The sequence below is a fragment of the Eptesicus fuscus genome, chromosome 15 (genome assembly GCF_027574615.1).
Source record: "Eptesicus fuscus isolate TK198812 chromosome 15, DD_ASM_mEF_20220401, whole genome shotgun sequence".
NCBI lineage: Eukaryota > Metazoa > Chordata > Mammalia > Chiroptera > Vespertilionidae > Eptesicus > Eptesicus fuscus.
In genome coordinates this window covers 55,349,603-55,372,025 of record NC_072487.1, presented here as the reverse complement: position 1 = coordinate 55,372,025, position 22,423 = coordinate 55,349,603, and the positions used below count along the sequence as shown (strand labels likewise).

General features: G+C 49.2%; 1 protein-coding gene across 1 annotated transcript in view; it reads left to right on the top strand.

Moving 5' to 3' along the window:
• The first annotated feature begins 6,597 nt into the window (after positions 1-6,597).
• The window catches only part of GRIN3A (glutamate ionotropic receptor NMDA type subunit 3A), a 151,566-nt gene continuing 135,740 nt past the window's right edge, over positions 6,598-22,423 (top strand). The window contains exon 1 of the mRNA XM_008141843.3: positions 6,598-7,296. Within this exon, the coding sequence (XP_008140065.2) occupies positions 6,598-7,296 (699 nt within the window). The remainder of the gene's footprint in view (positions 7,297-22,423) is intronic.

The following is a 22,423-nucleotide window of genomic DNA, read 5'->3' as shown; positions in this document are numbered from 1 at the left end:
AACCATCTATTCCTGAAAGTAGGACATCATGCATCCAAAGTGCCTGGCATGTAGAAGTTAAGATAATAATAAGCTCTAGAATAATAAAGATTTCTTAATTCCTATACATGTCCTGAAAATCTTCCTGAAAGTCTCTTTCTAAAGAAATAAAACCATTTTTTCTTAAACAAAGTGCTTTTATAGATGTAAGGCATGAGATCTATGAAGGCAAATAGCACTTAGAAAATTCCCAAATTCTTTTGGCTACAGGCATAAAATTTGTGCTACAAACTGGGCACAAAAAAGTCCCTTATAAATGTCGCAGTATGTGATGGGCCAAGTTTTATTCCATAACTCATTTGGATAAACACTATGTTGGAATGATTGCCACTAAAGGGGGTGGGGGAGAGAGAGAGAGAGAGAGAGAGAGAGAGAGAGAGAGAGAGAGAGAGAGAGACTGAGAAACACTGAGAAACACTACCATAATGGTCCCCCCAAGTCCTATTTTATTCCCTTGTAGTGTGTGGTTTAGGAGAGGAATCAAGACATCTAAACACTCAGCCAATAATCCTGGTGGATGCTGAAAAGGCCATGCACTTGTCACAATTGATAGCTTATTCCCCCAAAAACAACTAGACTGAGGACACCACAGTGTTCTTTTTCATTTTTGAAAGGCAAACAACTATTGGCAAACCCTAATTTATCTCTAGGTAATGGGTCTGGCCTGAATGTGTTTTCCTGGGTATAGCTGATCACATGGTGCAAAAGGAAGACCTTTCCCTTTATATGTTCCAGCATCAACAAAGCCTAAGGCCTATTTGAAATAGACAAAGGGAATTCAATTTTTGCTACTTTTTCTTTACACTGTTTTCTTAGTTCCTAATGCTCCTTTTCTTCTGTCTCCAGACCCTCAGATTGTCCTAAACTCCTTCTGTGAGACCCCACCTGGTCCTTTTCTATGTCCCCAAATTCCTGTGTAATGCAAAATGAATTCCTCCTGCTCCCAAAATTCCCAACAGGATATTAATTTTACAACATTCAGGGTAAACTAATTTATACTAATGATTGATGGGTAGTCCCATAATCATGAGTTATTTGCATTTTTTAAAAAGATGACTATTGACAAAATTAATGCCTAATTAGTAGAATATAGGACAGTATTATTAGGTATCAAGTCAATATCAGCTTTTTTTGTTTTTAATTGGTGGAATGAAAAAAGAATAATTAGGCTTTAGATGGGGTCTGCTTCTCTAAACTGACCTAATTTTTTCTAGATTCATTCTCTCCTCAAATTCTGCCACCTTCGCTTCCCTACCAACCCCACATATTTTTGGTTTGTTTTTACCCAGAAAGGTTCTCATCACAACAGGGCCTCTGGCAACAGAGACAAAGAAGTTGATGTGGGGAGGGATACAATTTGGGCTTATGGGTATTATTAATGAGCGGTAAGCACATCTGTCATCTGAATATTGGTTAAAAAAGCAAACCTACCTTGTTACTACTGCATAAAAGCCTGACCCAGAGTTAAAAACATTCCACTTAATATTATTCCCATTTACAAAGCAAAGCTAGATATGGGTAGAACTTGAAATATGTCAGGATATAGGGGGAAAAAATAGTTGTCCAAACTTTTATAAATCTGTGACAAAACTGATCGCCCTGGAGAAGCCCCCAATTTCTAAGGGAATTTGACAGTAGTCACAGGGGTCCACACACAGCCATGTAGACCATCGGAAAGAACCGTCACAAGGAGCCAGTAGAAAGGAGGAAGCTTGAGCTTTGGGACGTTAAATGTCACATTCATTGGGAACCAGTGCTGAGAATAGAATCGAAGTTCTGATTCCCCACCATGTCCTTCACTGCAGTTTTCCTGGGCCACCTCCAGATTATCTTAGCTTTTAGTCACCCCATGGCTGGTACTAGGAAGCACAGATGTGCACAAAAGCACTTTTTAAATTGCCAGCATTTGGATTTGTTTTTGTTTATTTGACTTTCCAACATGAGTAGATGAGTAGCTCTCATTTTCAACCTGGTAATGTAAAGAGCTTCATCGTCTCTGGGTGAGCCAATTCTGAATTGGGCTGATTCTTGCTACCAACAATGCAGCTGGGAGGAACTTAGAATTTCAGATCCACCCTGCCCCTCCCTCGCTACGTGAAGACTTCATGCAAATTACCCAACTTTCGTCAAACACAAGTTCCTATCTACAGAATGAGGATAATAATTCCAACCTGATAAAGTTGTTTTTATGATTTCACAGTAATGTTCTCTCTCATGTAGATTATTGTAACAGCTTCATATCAGGTCTCTGACGTCCTCCCTTGACCACCTTTCCTCTGTTATCAACAGAGCAGCTGGAGTGTCCCTGTAAAAACATAGGTCTGTCACTCCTCTCCTTAACGCCCCCTCCCCAATGCCTTCTCATTCCTTTTAGAGTAGAAACTAATGTTATTCATTGACACAAGATCCATCACATCCTTCTTACCTTCCTGTCCTCACCTGCCCACCACTCTTGTCCTGGATCATTATGCTCCAGCAACTCTGGACACCTCGCTATTCTTCAAACACATCAGAAACACACCTGCTTCAGGGCCTTTGCACTTGCTGTTTCCTCAGCTTGGAGATTCTTGCCTTGTAAGTATCCAAACTAATTGCTTCCTCACCTGCCTTTAGGTCTTTATTCAAAAGTTATCTTCTCAGCCAGGTTTTCTCTGGCTGCTCTATCTAAGCTTAGAAGCCACTCTCTTAATATTTCCTCCTGCTGCTTTATTTTTCTCCTTATCATCAACTAACATATCCTACATTTACTTACTTGTTTGTCTGTCTCTCCCACTAGAACAGGCGTCCTCAAACTACGGCCCGCGGGCCACATGCAGGTGTTTTTGCCATTTTGTTCTTTTACTTCAAAATAAGATATGTGCAGTGTGCATAGGAATTTGTTAATAGTTTTTTTTAAACTATAGTCTGGCCCTCCAACCGTCTGAGGGACAGTGAACTGGCCCCCTGTTTTAAAAGTTTGAGGACCCCTGCACTAGAATATAAGCTCAATGTTAGCATTTTGTTCACTCATCCTATCTAATAAAGAGGGAATATGCTAATTGACCCTCACACCATCGCAAAGATGGCAGCACCCACAGCCAATAAGGAGGGAATATGCTAATTGACTGCCAAGCCCTCAAATATGGCGGCACCCACAGCCACAAGATGGCAGCACCCAGTCCCCTCAGCCCCACTGAGGCGGCAGGCGCACAGCAAGGTCGGGCACACCACTCGTGCGCCTGCCTCTGGAGTCCCCCAGTCCTCTCAGCCCCCCAACCCCCCAGAGCTGGCCCGAGGTGCAGGCAAACCTCAGATGTTGGCTTCCCAGCCGCCCAGGGCCGGCCCAAGGTGCAGGCAAGCCTCGGATGGTGGCTGCCCAGCCGCCCAGGGCCACCCGAGGCTCAGGTAACCAGGGCCGGCCGAGGCTTGTGCTGCCAGCAGTGGCAGCAGCAGAGGTGTGATGGGGAGTCACCTTCCTCGGATCGCCAGGTCACCTCCCACCCCTGAGGGCTCCCAGACTGTGAGAGGGGGCAGGCCAGGCTGAGGAACCCCCGCTCCAGTGCATGAATTTTCATGCACCGGGCCTCTAGTTAACTATAATATGACTTTGTGGGGGTAAAACTCAAATTCTCTGAACTATACTTTAATCATCTATCCCCAGGAGAGTCCCACAGCAATGCCTGGCACATAGTAGGAGCTTAATAAATGGTTGTTGAAATGATGACTGAATCTGAAAAATTATGATCATTGAAGCATGGAAAAGGAGAAGGAGAAGGGGGAAAAGGAAAAAGGAAGATGTGGGGAAAGGAGAAAAAAGAATCATGTCAGAGATGCTCAGATTACAGTGATATGGAAAAAGAGGACCAAGCAGCAAAAGAAAGGAGGAGAAATCATAACTGCAAAGCCCACGAAAGAAGCAAAAGGAAGCACAGGAAGGAAGGGCTATTCTTCACTGTTCACAGTATTCACACAATTCAGCTACAGTTTTTTAAAATATGTTTTATTGATTTGAGAGAGAGAGAAACATTGAGGAGCAAGAAACATTGATTGGCTGCCTCCTACATCCCTGCCCCCTTACTGGGGATGAAGCCCAAAACCCTGGCATGTGCCCTGACCGGGAATCAAAATGGTAACCTCTCAGTGCATGGGACAATTTTCCAACCAACTGAGTCATACTAGCCAGGGCTCAGCTGCAGTTTTAGCATAACCTGGGGTAGCACTCACCCCAGAACTGTGGGAATCATCCTCTCTTCTACGAACCACAAGTTGAGCCATTCCCTCAAGGTAGTCGTGGACTTGTGAGAGGCCAAAGAACATACAGTGACTGTAGGATGCCATTAGCCAACAGACCTGTTAACCGAAAACAGCACCAGGTACTAGACCTTGGTAACCTCCTGTACCTGGCCTATCATTCCTACTCTGCTCATGTCTGTCTCACTGCCTACTATCTCAGACCTCTCTATTCTTCATCACCAACTATTCTCTCAGGAAACAGATATGAATGTATATGTGATGCCAAGAACGTACGAGTCCCACTCGGGGGCATGGTCACAAGCTGGAATGTGAACCTCCTCAATGCACACAAACTCCTACACAGACAATCATACCTCCTTACTACACAGTCATGGAGTCCCAATCTTCCTGCAATACAAGGGCCAGGGAATTCTACACTCTGCTTACTCAGATCCCAATCCGTGGAATCCTCCGGAGTCAGAGGAATTTCCAGAAACTTTTCCCTGGTGGTTCACCCTCTATTATGATGTTCATGTTTCTCTCTATGAAGCCTTTTTTCCCCCTCTGGCACCCCAGCCTTGCAAGAGCTATTTTGAGAGTCAGGTACCTTTTGCACTGAGATGCCTTTAAAAGCCTGAGGAAAACAGCATTCACTTGGCAACCTTCTTGGGGGTTTTATTTAGCTAGATAGAGCTTCTTCATCCCGAGGATTTAAAGCATGATGGGAACTTTAGCTCAGGAATCAAAACAATTCTCCAGAGCTCCAAGCTAACTGTATTTGCATAACAATTTAACAGATCCAAACAACAGGGCAAGGTCAGGTGAAATAAATTGCCAAGGTCATGCTTCTCTTGAATTGGTGATGAAATGCAGAATTGCTGATTCCCAGGGCTTGGCCCCTACTATCCTAAATGATATTGTGGCATAAAATAAATTTATCGTATGTGTGAGAACCACGCTCCTCCTCTTAAACTTCTCCCTTCTAATTCCAGATCATGTAGATCATGGAGGAAAAGATGATATCATAACCCCACTGACCTCACGTATTAGCATACAAATGAAAGAATTTACTAGAAGCCGTGCTCAGGGGGTACTCCTGGTCTAAACCAGGAAATGCTCTTGACTGGGTTTGAAACTCTCAAAGTATGTTGAATCTCTTTAATTTCTTGATCAGAGGATTGCTTTAAATTCACTGTTTCAATTCTGAGAATCTAAAAAACACAGGGATTCCCTAAACACCGCAGAGGCCCACATGCTAGAGAGAAGGAATTGAGGGGATTAAATGTGTAAACGATTCTTGCTTTACTACCCTTAACTCAAAATACCTGTAAACCGACACACCGAAGGGAAGCTCATTTAAAGTCACAGCCTCTTTGAACTTATCCCAGTGAACAACTGGATTTCAGATTGCTCGGGCGCCACACTCCAAATTCAGAATTCCCCACCGGCTGGGAGCCCACGCCCTCCGAGGTCGCAGGGAAAGCCGCCAACCGCGGACTCCTAGCCTTGGAGGGCAGAGGCCTTTCCAGGCGCGCAGGAAGCATCTACCGGGAATCTCACCACCAGTGGGCGTTTAGCGCAGCCAAGCGTCAGGCTGGTGCCAAGGCTCAGCAACAGGGAGGCGCCGGCTGAGGCGGGGAGAACTTCGCGCTCCGAGCAGAAGAACCACCCTTTGCTGGCCAGTCGCGTCGCTCCTCGGAGGAAGCCAGCGGCGGGCAGCGACTGGGCGGAAAGAGGACGAAAGGAAGAGAGGAAGTAGCGAGGGAAGTAGAAAAATGAAGCCAGTGCTGGGGAAGCCCGCGAGGGGATGGCCCACGGTGGAGCGCGGCGGATTCGGCTTCTTTTCCGCATCCCGGCCGTGAACACCTGCTCCTGCACGACCCCGAAGAAATAAGTGCGTCTCGCCGAGGTGGAAAAGGAAGAGAGAAGAATCCCAGTGAGCTCATCACCTCCTCGGTCACCGCTGCCCGCTAGGACTCCGGGTGCTTGTCACCCCAGCCTCCCCGCGGGGCCGGACTCAGAGCCGCCCTGCAGATGGGGCGGGCGAGGAACGGGCGCCCCAGCTGCGGGTGAGCGGCACCGGCCCGCCCGCCCGCCTGGCTCCGCGCAGGGACTGGGCGGGCAGAGGATGCGAGGCGCACGGACCCAGGAGCGGGATCTGAGACTGACGAGGGCGCGCTAGGGCTGCCACTTGGATGGCCCGGGGACCGCTCCTGCTCCCGGGACGGCTTCTCCGCGCCCAGTGAGCGGTGCGCGGGACCTGGGGGCGGAGACCTTAGGCGGCGGCTGCAAGGGGGGCCAGCCGGACGCAGGAGGGGGCGCGCTTTCTCCCTGCGGGTCTCAGTAATGAGGAGACTGAGTTTGTGGTGGCTGCTGAGCAGGGTCTGTCTGCTGCTGCCGCCGCCCTGCGCACTGGTGCTGGCCGGGGTGCCCGGCTCCTCCTCGCACCCGCAGCCCTGCCAGATCCTCAAGCGCATCGGACACGCGGTGAGGGTGGGCGCGGTGCACTTGCAGCCCTGGACCACGGCCCCCCGCGCGGCCAGCCGCGCTCCGGACAGCAGCCGGGCAGGCGCCCAGCGAGATGAGCCTGAGCCCGCGACTTGGCGGCCCCCGGCGCCCTCGCCGGGCGCGCGCTGGTTGGGGAGCGCCTTGCATGGCCGGGGGCCGCCGGGCGTCCGGAAGCCCGGGGAGGGCGCAGGGGCCAAGACCCTGTGGCCTCGGGACGCCCTCCTCTTCGCCGTGGACAACCTGAACCGCGTGGAAGGGCTCCTGCCCTACAACCTGTCTTTGGAAGTAGTGATGGCCATCGAGGCGGGCCTGGGCGATCTGCCGCTCTTGCCTTTCTCCTCCCCTAGCTCGCCGTGGAGCAGTGACCCTTTCTCCTTTCTGCAGAGCGTGTGCCACACCGTGGTGGTGCAAGGGGTCTCGGCGCTGCTGGCTTTCCCCCAGAGCCAGGGCGAGATGATGGAGCTCGATTTGGTCAGCTCTGTTCTGCACATTCCAGTGATCAGCATCGTGCGCCACGAGTTTCCGCGGGAGAGTCAGGTGAGAGCACTCGGGCGCGTGGAGTGGAGACGGGCGCCGCTGGGGGCTGGGACCATCGCGGGGGGGGGGGGGGGGGGAGGGTTGCTGGGGGGAGAAAGGGGGACGGGAAAGTCCTGAAGGACTTAGGGATTTTCAACTTTGATACTGTTTAAGGATTGGACCACATCGGTAGTTGGTAGATAGAAGTAAAATAAAAACATTTAAAGCAAAAATGGGGAAAAGTGCCGGGCGAAGTGGAAGTCTAAGTTTAAGATCTTGGAGAGCGATCCGGGTTCTATTCTAATGACTAGCTTGGGGGCGGGGGGGGGGAGGGGCGGGATGTGGGAAGGGCGATGGAGGATCCGTGACTGCCAGAGTTTCACTCCCTTGAGGAATTCGGAGAGCATGTGGCAGAAAGAGCAGCATCTGCTCTCTTTGACTTTAGATGTGCCTGAGCCATAGGCGGTGGTGTCAGGAAGGAAGCACGTCCCTCTGAATTCCTTTTGAGTAAATAAGAAATCTATAACTAGCCCTAACCGGTTTAGCTCAGTGGATAGTGCGTCGGCCTGCGGACTCAAGGGTCCCATGTTCGATTCTGGTCAGGGGCATGTGCCCTGGTTGCGGGCACATGCCCGGTGGGGGGTGTGCAGGAGGCAGATGATTGATGTTTCTAACTCTCTGTCCCTCTCCCTTCCTCTCTGTGAGGGATCGATAGAATATATGTATATTTTTTTAAAGAAATCTGTAACTAGTACAGAAGCAATAGATAAAGAAGGGTGGTTAATTAGTCTTGGCTATTATGTGATCGCATGAAAATGGATGGGATGAGTCATTTGGGATCATGTCTTTGTCCCTTTCTTCTTCCTGTGTGATGTGGGCTCAAAGGCTGGCTGTATGCAGCTGCTCTCTTCAGCCCATTTCTGCACCAGTTATCTAGAAATAAAGGAAGTTTCCTATGGGTTAAAAAAAAATCAAATATATTTTCAATAAAAGAAGCTCTTTGTAAACTTAGTTGTTGACAATAATGATGAGATAAATATTTAAGGAGGGGGCGGGGTCCTTTAAGCAATAGAAGTTGTATGCATTTTGTGCCTTATTTTTATCAAAATATCAAGGTTCATTAAGCCTTGCACAAAGTATTTATGAAACAAATAGGTAATTGGTATTGGTCCCATTGTAGAGGCTGAGAAACTAAGGAATATATATATATATATATATATATATATATATATATGTAAATGAGCAAGGACAGATATCAAAAGTTTGATAGAATCCATGCATAAAATATCAAGAAAGTACTAAAGATTTATTTTTCTAGAAAAAAAGAATCTTAACACTTTTAATCTTAGGAAAGGCGGGCACTAGTTACTTTCAGCAGTTGCCCAGAAGATTCCTATTTCATGCTGAACTAGAGAGATTTAATCTGCAGAGTGCAGGCTAATTAACTTTTATCTAAAATATTTCCGTCACCTGAATCTGAATGACTATGGGCAGCAGATGGGAAGGCATAGAAAACACAGGTGCACAATGCTGCCAATGACCCAAGTGTTACAAACATGAAATTGCATCCATAGGGTGTATCATTATTAATACATGTGCAGAATCAGATCTAATGAAATGCAAGAGTCAGCATCACTTGTTTCTCTTCATTGCTTCTTTATTACCTAATATTTCATAAGGTGCCAATACTGCTCACAGTCTCCAGACGCCTCTCCATTTGTAGATTGTTTGGCAAGCGTCTTAAATAGCAAGAATTTTTCCCAAAATTAGTGTTCCTTAGTTAGAAGGAAAATTGTCTGTGTTCCAGGATGGATCTGTGCAGTATACAGCACATTACGACAAGGGGACCAGAGCAACCGTGAGGCAGCATCTAACATCAGCAGACTTCAAAGTTTAAGACCCCTAGGGGGGAACAGAGTCCTCTAGGGACAATCTCTACAAGCAGACAATAAAATAAATACTCGGCCACGCACATTTACTTCTATATTTCAACTCAGAAACTTACTTTAAATCACTGTTGTCCACTGTTATTTTCATGGCACACATCTTGAAAGGGAAAGATTATGATACTAACTCAGATCTCGTTTGCCCAACTGAGGGTATTTTATTTCATTTATCTTTGTGTTTTAAATTCAAACATATCTAACTCATCTCACTTTTAATATATTATTTAAATGTCACTCTATAATGTTGTATAATAAGAATGTCCAGCTCAATGCCAAGTCATTGTAATACATAATTTTAGGATATGACCATAATCTGCTTTCAGCAAAAATAATAACTAATCTTTCCCTTGCTTCTCCTCAAAAGTAGACCTTTCTCTGATATACTGATGTGATTTTTTAAAATTATCTAAATATAAAAGAATGTTGAACTCGTTTTACACATTAAATAAAATTGACGTAATGTAGCCACTGTCCTCATTAGAGTCTACTGCCCAGTGACCCAAGTTATTGATGGTGCCAGTGGCTGAGCAAAGGATTCGACCACACAACCAATGAAATGAAATTGTGTCTCTCATTTAAACAAATCAAAATTGCTTTAGAGCAGGAGCAGCAACAGTGTTTTCTCTCTCGTTAGAGCTGCTGATTTCTTTCACATAAAGCCTTTCATTACTGCATACAGTAGGTCCTCGGGTTACGTCAGAGATCCGGTCCTACTGCGCAACATAACATGATTTTCCCCCTAAGTCGGAACCCACCTGCATAAGCACCTACATCACTCACATGGAGCACATACACAGCAGTAATGAAGTGAAATGATAAAAAAAAAAAAAAGATAACAATTCCTGACCTTTACTTGTGGTAAATAAATAACAAAAAACATAAAGCACATATGTACATATGTCGAAATGACGGAACTTTTTTTTTTTATAAATAAATGGGAGGAGAAAACCAAGATGGCGGCATAGGTTAAACACCTAACCTGCAGCCGGGCACAACAATTTCAAAAATACAACTAGAGGTCAGAACGGACATCGTCCAGAACCACAGGAGAGCTGGCGGACTGAAATGCCCACAGCTGGGGGGAAGGAGAAGGCCACGGGGACAGTCGGGGAAGCCGTAAAAGCCTGAGGTATGGAGAAACGGGCGGAGACACGAGCACATGCGCCTGCGGGGAGGATGGAACCGGAGAGGAGGGGGCGGCTGATGACCTGGCCGGAGTTCACTGGCAGGAAGGAGATAAAGATTCCGGAGTGCGCTGAGCGCCGGCTCCGATTGCACTGAACCCCATTCCGGGTGAAACCCTGGGAAACTCACTCACTTTCGCAACTCCGCCGCCCCCGCAGGCTGCCCGGCCCGGGACGCTGGGGACGCCGCCGCAGCGGCGGCGCCCGGAGCCCGGCGGCCTCCCAGCACCCGTCCCCGCCGCGCAGCCCCCGCGCGCCTGGTGCCGCGGGCCGCGCGCCCCGCACACCGGACGGAGGCCCGGGCGCCCTCTCCGTGCACCTCCCGGCGGCGCTAGACTTCAGTAGAGTTGACTGAATTCAAGGGATTAAGAAGTATAAATTGGGGGGGACGCCGCGGCGGCGACGTCCGGAACACGGCGATGGCAGTGCCTGGAGCTCGGCGGCCGCCCAGCGCCCGTCCCAGCCGCGCGGCCCTCGCGCGCCTGGTTTCGCGGGACGCGCGCACCGCGCACCGGACGGAGGCCCGGGCGCCCTTTCCGTGCACCTCCCGGCGGCGCTAGACTTCAGTAAAGTTGACTGAAATGAAGGGATTAAGAAGTACAAATTGAGAAGTTTGAAAAAGATGGCGGCAGAGGTTAAAGGCTGTTCTGTTGCCTCGCACCCAGCGAAATCGGAGGGGATGAGGTGTGGAGGTGCGTGGGTCTGGCTGGTGGCGGGGGAAAGGGGCTTTTGTTCCAAACCTAAGGGAAATTAGCTCTCCATCACCCTGAAACCCATCTTCTGGCGAACCCCGGGAGACCCAGATGCCTGCGGGGAGAGGCGGGACTCTTGCAGAGGTGCGCCCAGCAATCAGTGTTTGCTGCGCTGGAGTGCGGAACGAGGGGACTTAGATACATGGAAGGCAGAAGGACCAGACTCACAGCCATCGAGGCTCGCCGCACCATGGCCTGTTGGCGCCCTGAGACCCCGCCCCGCCCTGGGACCCGCCCCGCACGTCTTGAAGACCTGCCCCGCAAGTCTTGCAGGCACACCTGCGCCCCAAGCAACGGCTTATGCATGTGGGTGGACTGCCCTCTGGCAGCGGATCAGATGATCTGCTGTTCTAGTCGGACTGCTCCAGGGCCACTCAGACAGGAGGAAGAAACTACAGTTTTTGCTGTAATCCTTGCTGAGTGCCTAAGGCAGTAGCTGATCTACACCCCATTGGAGACCCAGAAACGAGGGCATCTAGTGGTCTGTGGGAGATGACACCAGATTTCAACCACGTGCATAAGGGACACATTCAACGGGAATATTCAGTGAGCGCCAAAGCTTTGCTGCACCAAGACCCGGCCCATAAACGTGTCTCCTGCACAGCAACTCTTCCTTTATAGACAAAGAGAGCCCCCCCAGTGACACCAACAACAATCAAGACTTAACTATACAAAGGAGGACCAAGATGGAGGCATAGGGCGGAAGCCTGATTGTTGCCTACCACAACAACTTTGAGACTACGACAAGAGAGCAGAGCAGACACCATCCAAGACCACCATAGGGCTGGCTGAATAGATGCTCTACAACTAGAATAAAAGAGGGGGATGTGGGATGATGCTGATGCCGGTGACCCAAAGACCACACTTTAAGAACTACAGCTCAGGAGACACAAAAGAACTATGGCTCAGGCGATACAACAGCGGCCTGGAACGTGCTCGCCGCAGTTCCCCTGGCGGTCTCCGGCTGAGGGGACGGCTCCACTGGCAGCCAAGCACAGACAGACGAGCCCCTATGAGACATGGGGTGGGAGACTCCGCGCTTGCTGACCTCCGAGTCCGTCAAGAATCTCAACGCCCCGGAAGCGGCCAGGTGCGCATGCTCGGCGACCGGCCACCGATGCAGACCCAAGGGCCTACACAGCGACGCCAGACTGGCCCACCACCATGCACCGGGTGCACTGGAGCTTCGCCGAGCCGCCGCCCGACGAGTTCTGCAGCAGCCATACTGGAGCTCCGGAAGGATGGCCAGGGGAATTGCTGAGGGGGGATTGACCGGCAGGAATTGGGATCGGGAAGACGGGGCCCCGCTGAGACCCGGGTGCGGGCGGGGTTGCGCGCCTCTGGGCTCGGGTGTGGTCACACGCCTCTGGGTATAAGTGAGGCCTCACGTCCCTGGGTCTAGGTGAGGCGACATGCCCCTGGGTCCAGGTGAGGCCGGACTCCGGGTCCGGGTGAGGCCAAGTGCCCCTGGACCCGGATGACGCTGGATCCCGTGCCCGGGCGAGGCCAAGCGCCCCTGGGTCTGGGAGAACCCACACACCCCTGGGTCCAGGCGAGACCATGTGTCCCTGGATCCGGGTGAGGCCGCGTGCACCTAGGCCCGGGTGAGCCCAAGTGGCCCTGGGTCTGGGAGAGGCCAAGCGTCCCTGGGTCCGGGTGAGACCATGTGTCCCTGGATCCGGGTGAGGCCTCGGGCACCTAGGCCCGGTTGAGGCCACGTGCCCATGGGTCTGGGAGAGGCCAAGCGTCCCTGGGTCCGGGCGAGACCATGCGTCCCTGGATCCGGATGAGGCCTCGTGCACCTAGGCCCGGGTGAGCCCAAGTGGCCCTGGGTCTGGGAGAGGCCAAGCGTCCCTGGGTCCGGGTGAGACCATGTGTCCCTGGATCCGGGTGAGGCCTTGTGCACCTAGGCCCGGGTGAGCCCAAGTGGCCCTGGGTCTGGGAGAGGCCAAGCGTCCCTGGGTCCGGGTGAGACCATGTGTCCCTGGATCCGGGTGAGGCCTCGTGCACCTAGGCCCAGGTGAGCCCAAGTGGCCCTGGGTCTGGGAGAGGCCAAGCGTCCCTGGGTCCGGGTGAGACCATGTGTCCCAGGATCCGGATGAGGCCTCGTGCACCTAGGCCCGGGTGAGCCCAAGTGGCCCTGGGTCTGGGAGAGGCCAAGCATCCCTGGGTCAGGGTGAGACCATGTGTCCCGGGATCCGGGTGAGGCCTCGTGCACCTAGGCCCGGGTGAGCCCAAGTGGCCCTGGGTCTGGGAGAGGCCAAGCGTCCCTGGGTCCGGGTGAGACCATGTGTCCCTGGATCCGGGTGAGGCCTCGTGCACCTAGGCCCGGGTGAGCCCAAGTGGCCCTGGGTCTGGGAGAGGCCAAGCATCCCTGGGTCCGGGTGAGACCATGTGTCCCAGGATCCGGATGAGGCCTCGTGCACCTAGGCCCGGGTGAGCCCAAGTGGCCCTGGGTCTGGGAGAGGCCAAGCATCCCTGGTCAGGGTGAGACCATGTGTCCCGGGATCCGGGTGAGGCCTCGTGCACCTAGGCCCGGGTGAGCCCAAGTGGCCCTGGGTCGGGGAGAGGCCAAGCGTCCCTGGGTCCGGGTGAGACCATGTGTCCCTGGATCCGGGTGAGGCCTCGTGCACCTAGGCCCGGGTGAGCCCAAGTGGCCCTGGGTCTGGAAGAGGCCAAGCGTCCCTGGGTCCGGGTGAGACCATGTGTCCCTGGATCCGGGTGAGGCCTCGTGCACCTAGGCCCGGGTGAGCCCAAGTGGCCCTGGGTCTGGGAGAGGCCAAGCGTCCCTGGGTCCGGGTGAGACCATGTGTCCCTGGATCCGGGTGAGGCCTCGTGCACCTAGGCCCGGGTGAGCCCAAGTGGCCCTGGGTCTGGGAGAGGCCAAGCGTCCCTGGGTCCGGGTGAGACCATGTGTCCCTGGATCCGGGTGAGGCCTCGTGCACCTAGGCCCGGGTGAGCCCAAGTGGCCCTGGGTCTGGGAGAGGCCAAGCGTCCCTGGGTCCGGGTGAGACCATGTGTCCCAGGATCCGGGTGAGGCCTCGTGCACCTAGGCCCGGGTGAGCCCAAGTGGCCCTGGGTCTGGGAGAGGCCAAGCGTCCCTGGGTCCGGGTGAGACCATGTGTCCCTGGATCCGGATGAGGCCTCGTGCACCTAGGCCCGGGTGAGCCCAAGTGGCCCTGGGTCTGGGAGAGGCCAAGCGTCCCTGGGTCCGGGTGAGACCATGTGTCCCTGGATCCGGGTGAGGCCTCGTGCACCTAGGCCCGGGTGAGCCCAAGTGGCCCTGGGTCTGGGAGAGGCCAAGCGTCCCTGGGTCCGGGTGAGACCATGTGTCCCTGGATCCGGGTGAGGCCTCGTGCACCTAGGCCCGGGTGAGCCCAAGTGGCCCTGGGTCTGGGAGAGGCCAAGCGTCCCTGGGTCCGGGTGAGACCATGTGTCCCTGGATCCGGGTGAGGCCTCGTGCACCTAGGCCCGGGTGAGCCCAAGTGGCCCTGGGTCTGGGAGAGGCCAAGCGTCCCTGGGTCCGGGTGAGACCATGTGTCCCAGGATCCGGGTGAGGCCTCGTGCACCTAGGCCCGGGTGAGCCCAAGTGGCCCTGGGTCTGGGAGAGGCCAAGCGTCCCTGGGTCCGGGTGAGACCATGCGTCCCTGGATCCGGATGAGGCCTCGTGCACCTAGGCCCGGGTGAGCCCAAGTGGCCCTGGGTCTGGGAGAGGCCAAGCGTCCCTGGGTCCGGGTGAGACCATGTGTCCCTGGATCCGGGTGAGGCCTCGTGCACCTAGGCCCGGGTGAGCCCAAGTGGCCCTGGGTCGGGGAGAGGCCAAGCGTCCCTGGGTCCGGGTGAGACCATGTGTCCCTGGATCCGGGTGAGGCCTCGTGCACCTAGGCCCGGGTGAGCCCAAGTGGCCCTGGGTCGGGGAGAGGCCAAGCGTCCCTGGGTCCGGGTGAGACCATGCGTCCCTGGATCCGGATGAGGCCTCGTGCACCTAGGCCCGGGTGAGCCCAAGTGGCCCTGGGTCTGGGAGAGGCCAAGCATCCCTGGGTCCGGGTGAGACCATGTGTCCCTGGATCCGGGTGAGGCCTCGTGCACCTAGGCCCGGGTGAGCCCAAGTGGCCCTGGGTCGGGGAGTGGCCAAGCGTCCCTGGGTCCGGGTGAGACCATGTGTCCCTGGATCCGGGTGAGGCCTCGTGCACCTAGGCCCGGGTGAGCCCAAGTGGCCCTGGGTCTGGGAGAGGCCAAGCGTCCCTGGGTCCGGGTGAGACCATGTGTCCCAGGATCTGGGTGAAGCCTCGTGCACCTAGGCCCGGGTGAGCCCAAGTGGCCCTGGGTCGGGGAGAGGCCAAGCGTCCCTGGGTCCGGGTGAGACCATGTGTCCCTGGATCCGGATGAGGCCTCGTGCACCTAGGCCCGGGTGAGCCCAAGTGGCCCTGGGTCTGGGAGAGGCCAAGCGTCCCTGGGTCCGGGTGAGACCATGTGTCCCTGGATCCAGATGAGGCCTCGTGCACCTAGGCCCGGGTGAGCCCAAGTGGCCCTGGGTCTGGGAGTGGCCAAACGTTCCTGGGTCTGGGTGAGACCATGTGTCCCTGGATCCAGGTGAGGCCTTGTGCAACTAAGCCCGGGGGAGGCCACGTGCCCCTGGGTCTGGGAGAGGCCAAGCGTCCCTGGGTACGGGTGAAGCCAGATCCTGGGTCCGGGTGAGGCCGTGCGCCCCTGGATCCATCCGGGTGAGGCTGGGTCCCAGGCCCGGGTGAGACCACGCGCCCCTTGGGTATGGGTGAGGCCACGTGCCCCTTAGTCCAGGTGACGCCGTGCCCCTGGGTTCGGCCGAGACCAAACCAGAGGGAGTCGGACCTCCATTACCACCATTTGTCCACCATCCAGAGCTGAGGGGTCAGTGCTGACATGTACACATAAGGAACTACTGGACATCGAAATTGGGTCTCAAAAGAACTGTTGGTCCAGGGGGAAGCTCGCTACAGATTGATTCATTTGCCTGTCAGCATAAATATTATTGCTCGTCTCACATTCAGTTCTTATTAGTATATATCTAGTGACATTTGATCTCATTCATCTAGAGGAAATGATGAACAACATAGACTGAGGAACAAGAACAGAACCAGAATCAAGGAGGCATCGATCGGACTATCGGGCCTCAGAGGGAGGATAGGGGAGGGTAGGGGGAGGGTGGGGGGAGGGGGAGGGTTCAACCAAAGGACCTGTATGCATGCATATAAGCCTATCCAACGGTTAAGTTCAACAGGGGTTGGGGCATGCGTGGGGAGAGGGGTGGGATGGGAATGGGGGGATGAGGACAAATATGTGACACCTTAATCAATAAAGAAATTAAAAAAAAAAAAAAATAAATGGGAGATGGTGACGTAACCATGAAATGACATACGTCAAGTCCGACGTATGTCAAGTCCGACGTAACCCAAGGACTGTCTGTAATGGCTTTTATGGTACCTACCACAACTTCTGAATGGAAGGAGAAACCACTGAAATGATCCAATCTCTAAGAAAAGCATAACAATTTTATTTCAACATACTATTTATTCAAAACATGAACAGATTATCAGCTTGGAAGGAATCAACTTCCTTCAAGCAGGAAATCCATTGAAAAATAAGATAGTTAACTACCCACTTTTGGAAACCATATGTATATTAATACAACATAATAAAAGCTTAAAGCAACATTATACGCAGGATAGGGTCAAAGCACGTTTCCATAAAAAATAAAATCTGACTTGACTACCACACTCAAATCTCTACTTGAAGCTAACTTATTTTATTTAGATGATCACTTCTTAGTTCTATGACCTTCAAATGATGATGTTGCATATGGATCCAGTTACATTTACATATAAGTCACATTAAGTTTCTATAGTTGTTCTTTCTCTTCCCTCCCCATAGTATTGTTTCTTATTGGGGTTTTGTATAGTTTCTCCAAAGTTAGGTTAACACTCCTTAAAATTTACTGGCTAAGGTAGTGCCAGATACACATTTCTTTCTAAAACATATATCTCATGGCAATTCCATATTGGTTCCATTAGGCAAAGTTAATGGAGTAATATACGTAATTGGCTTGGATCTAAACACATGCAATTAAAAAGTGACTACACTATAATTTTCAACTCTTGTTGGGTGTACTATCCACAATTTGTATGTCTCATTGAGCCATATATGCGAACTAATTAATATATGTTTATTCCCTTAGAAATATAAGTGCTTTAGATGATCCATTTTCTTTGACAATACAAGGCTAAGAACTGCAGACTTTTTATTGGAATTTGGCTAGCACAGCACCACTTTTGTACAGTACAGGGGACAGAACAATGATACCACTATATAACTTAGGTACCTCATGAGGGGATAAGTAAAGGACATTTATTTTTAAAACATCTGCTCCCAACTGTGTTGGCTTCCCTTGACTTGCTCCAGCTAAGCACTGCTCTCTCTCTCTTTCTGGAGGAAATGTATTTTTCTACATTTCATGATGAATGGCTGATAGCAGCACCTAATTATTGCTGACTTGAAGATAAACGATTTCAAATTAAATGTCAAGTGATGCAAAACTTTTCTTAGCAGTGATCTTTTACAGGTTCCTCTTGAAGAACTGAGACCTGGGATTGATTTGGAAATTTTTATTGTTAATTTGGGAATTTTTCTTTATAACATTAATTTATTTTTCTAGATAAATAGAAAAGAGGAGACTAGCAAACACTATTCATTAGGCAATTAGTCTGTCTCACCCACTTTTCTTTGTGCCTGCCACAATGTATTCATAAAGAGTATTTGATCTTGATCTTGTTTGACTCTTACATCTTGGAGTTAACTTATGATTGAATCAGCTGAGCTAAGTATCTGAATCATCTGAAAACCAATTTCGGTGTCTAATTCCTTAATGTTTTCTCTTCTGCTGTTGCAGAAAGCACCATGGATTTTGTGCCATAAGGTTTTATTTCATGAATACCCCTAATCAGATTCTAATCATGTTGGTTAAAAGGACTCTCAGTCTACCTCTACCTCTTACTCTCGTTAATCTTGGGCGGGTGTCTCTGTCTCTGAGCATCTATGCTTACCTGTCAAAAGAAGGTACCTTGCCATCCGGCAGAGTTGTTTTGTGAATCAAATGATGAAGTGAAGTACTGTGGAAAATGTAATGTTAGCTAAATACCTAGTAGAGAGGTTGGTTATGATCTGATAAGAATAATCCAAGTCATAATCTCCACTAATTCTCCATTAGTAGTTATTAATCAAAATGGGATGTGATTTCACATATCTTCATCATCCACCTTATTCTCTACCCACTTCCTCATTTTTTTCTTTAAAAAATAAAAAAGGGTAGCCCTGGCTAGTGTGGCTCAGTTAGTTGGCATTGTCTCCATGGTTTGATTCCTGGTCAAGGCACATGCCTACGTTGCAGGCTCAATCCCTGGTGGAGGGGAGGGGCATGTGGGAGGCAACCAATCAATGTTTCCTTTTCACATATGTTTCTCTTTTCCTCTCCTTTCCTCTGTCTAAAAATCAATGAAATTATTTTTTTAAAGTAAGTGGATTCACACACAAACACCCCCAAAATAAAGGAAAACAAAACAACAACCACAAAAAAGAACTGGGTTCCTAAGTATGTTGCATATTTACCTAGGAATAGAAGACATGCCTTAGGTACTGTTCTGTACCAGTGGCAACATTTTACCTATGATACCTCTAACACAGTTTCTAGAGCCTTAGGTATTGCTGTAGAAGCTTCAACGTGATGCCCAAGATTTTTCAGAAACATTGGTCTGTTACTGGTCATAAGTTTCTACCATGGACATACTTATAGTAGATCATTCATAAGATTATAGCCACACCGTCTTAACTTCTCTCTCTACCCCCAGGCCGCCTACTATACCACTAAGCACACTGTTTGGCCCATCTGACATTATTTTCACAGCATGTCTTTCTTAATGAATAAAGCAGTGAGTTGGTTCACATTAGCACAGGCTCCTTATCTCAGTATGGAGAAATAACAGTTTGCAAAGCAGCTACATTGAGTATCATTGCCATGCGGCTTCTTATAGCAAGGTATTATTCATCTTAGTGACACAACTGAATGTAGACATGGGAATCTCATTGCCTTTCCTCCTGACCACACTAGCTACTCCCATTGACATGCACAGCAGAGTAGAGGAACTATACAGCACCAGAAATGTGATGCCAACTCCATAAAACTAGGCAAGAACACACAATGCTCTATAAAACTCAGCAGAGGCATTATCTACCATTTTGAGAGATATATGAATAAGAAACTAATGAAAATCTTTAAACCACTCATTTGTCTTTCTTAGGTCTTTCTTTTATGGGATGGGGAAAAGTAAGCAAGGAATAAGCCAGTTGTCTACCACCTCCCACCTCTTCTTCTTCCCTCAACCTAACACCTCAGCCAGATGTTCAGATTTCATTCTGAAGGTGTAAGATTCAGACAATTTCAAGGGAGACTGTGTTTGATCTTATGCATTGAGGGAGCTGGTAGTTAACCCTGACACTGAAAGCCTAGTATCTGGTTGGCCAGGATAATCTACTGATGGAAATGAGCCTTCAATGGTTCAAGTGGTAAAGAATTTAGCAGATGACTTCTTTTTTAATCGGGCTGAAATATGCCTCATTATTACTCATGTGAGATATAGATGCAGGAAAAAAATCAATTATATATATTTGTATAACATTTATGCTTTCTTTTTAAGGCTTCTTCACAAATGTACTTCTATAATCCTCCTAGCAGTCCTATGAGGCAGATAACAATGTATAGACAACATAACATATAGAGCACTAGAAAGCTATGCATTGTCAACAAGGAGAAAATGAATAGCTCCTTTTGAGTTTAGTGTATTTGTCAGCCTGAAATCCAAAAACAGACTGGATCCATCACTGCTTTTGAGTTATCCTGGGGGGAAAAGGGATAAACAAGAGAGATCCACTTCCAGGTTTGATTGTTAAAAGAAATTTCACACTAAATAACCAATAAAGCGAATTGAATTAAATGATGATGATATATCTTTACAATGGAATACTATTCAAAATAAAAATATATTTATTGACAGAAAGATAGAAAACATTTATGTAAAAGATGGCATTACTTCTGTAAAATATAGCACTGGGCAAAAGTAGATTTACAGTTGTATTATTTTTCCATACCAACTATAAGCCTACTTTTCCCCCACCCCATATAAAGTGTAGAATTTTATTTATAAAAGTATTAACAGTGATTGTAACTAGATGGTAGAAACCCACATGCTTTTCCTATCCATACTTCTATTTTTCCAAAAATAAGTACGTATTACCTACACAATGAAAAACAATAAGAGTAAAAAGATAAGTTACCTTCACATTTCCTTACCAGGATGTTTAATACTTCAATATGAAAATATAGATTTCAAGAAAAAATAAATTGTAGAGTATTTTTCTAGAGTTTAAGTTTATCAAAGTCCTTTCATACACATTTCTATTTTCCCCCATTTATTCTCACAATTACTTTGTGAGGTAAGCAGGACAAATAGTATTACTATCCTTATTTTGCAAATGAGACAATTGTAGCATATTAATGGAAGAAATAGAAGGAAGAGAATAGGTTTTTGAGAAGCCCAGACCTATGTTTGAACCTTAACTTTACAACTTTCTAGACATTCTTACCTAGGGAAGCATGCCTGATATCCTTGCCTCAGTTTCCTGGTGCATCAAATGTGAATATCTCATGACATTAAGGTGAGAACAGCATCATGTGTGCAGAGTTCTAAGCAAAGTATCCAGAGCATTGTGTGTTCTTATTATGAGAATGATCATTCTTTTAGCACAAAGTGTAGATCTGTTGACATGGCATTAATAAACACTTAAATAATTAGGATAAGAACTCAAGTATTCTAGATTGCTTGCCAGAGTACTTTTATATGTATGTTCAGTATGAATGTGATACTTAGGCTTAGCAGACCCAGTTCCAGTGAGCCCACCCAAAGAAAAAATGGAAAAAAAACCTGCTGTTTTGAAACCCCACTGACGTTACAGTTCTAATCCAGTGAAGGTTAGGTGTGTGAAAAGTTAGCGATGAAGTGACTTGCAAGGTAGCGTTTCAACTGGTTGCTCCTTTGTATGGGTTCTGAATGATTAGGTCTCCGGAGCAGTCACAGGAGAGATTTAAGAATAATGTTCTATTCCTACTAGCTAGTATTAGTGAGCAATTCACAAGTCTTGTCTTATCTCCTACCCTAATTTCTCATAGGAGCTCCCCAGGACCTAAACTTAAGGAACAGCCTGACTTCATTAATGGAAACAACAGCCTCACTTCATTAATAAAAGCATTAATGTCTAGTCCCCAGGTGCTGGGCTCTTCTGAAAAATATTGAGTTGGAGCACATGGCTTGGGCTTCAAGTTTCTGCAGCATTTTTAATTCTAATTGTTGATAGCTACCATCTTATACCCAGGCAAATAAAAGGAGGAAGTGGCAAGAAAGAAAAAAGGTGGTGGACCAGAGGTATGGGTTCTGGAAGGACAGGAGCTGGCTTGCTTTGCTGTGGGAGTGTGGACAGTGGTCTCCCATTGAGCTCTATGTCCGAATCCCCAGAACCTGTGAATATGTTACCTTCTGTGGTAAAGGGGACCTTGCAGCTGTGATTACATTAAACATTGTGAAATAGGGAGGTTATCTTGGAACATCCTGGTGGACCTAATGTAATTACATAAAAATGATGCAGGAAGAGTCTGAGGCGAAGTCACTGTGATGATGTAATGATGAAAATGGAGATGGGGTGATGCATATTGAAGGTGGAAGAAGGGGCCCTCGCCAAGCCATACAGGCAGCTGCTAGAAGTGAGAAGACAGGGAAATGAATTCTTTCCTCAGAGGCTCCATAAAGAATACAGCCCTGCCAACACCTTGACTTTAGCCCAGTAAGACTGAGTTCAGACTTAAGACCTCCAGTCATTAGTAACAAGAGAATAAATTTGTGTTAAGTCACTAATTTGTGGTACTTTGTTATAGCCGCAGTAAAAACTCATGTACTCTGTGACACAGACTTATGCATAGAGGAGGTGGAAAAGAGACAGAGGGCCACCTGGCCCAGCTTACCCTGGGGAGGCAGATTCTCGTTCAGCTCGCATGTTTTGCAGCAGGACAACGAAAAAAATTAAGAGAGGTGGAACTTGGGTCTTTTAAGATACAATGACCCCACTTCCTTGTAACCATGACCCAATGGATGTTGTAGGCTTCTTAGGGGAGAAAGGGGTTCTTAGA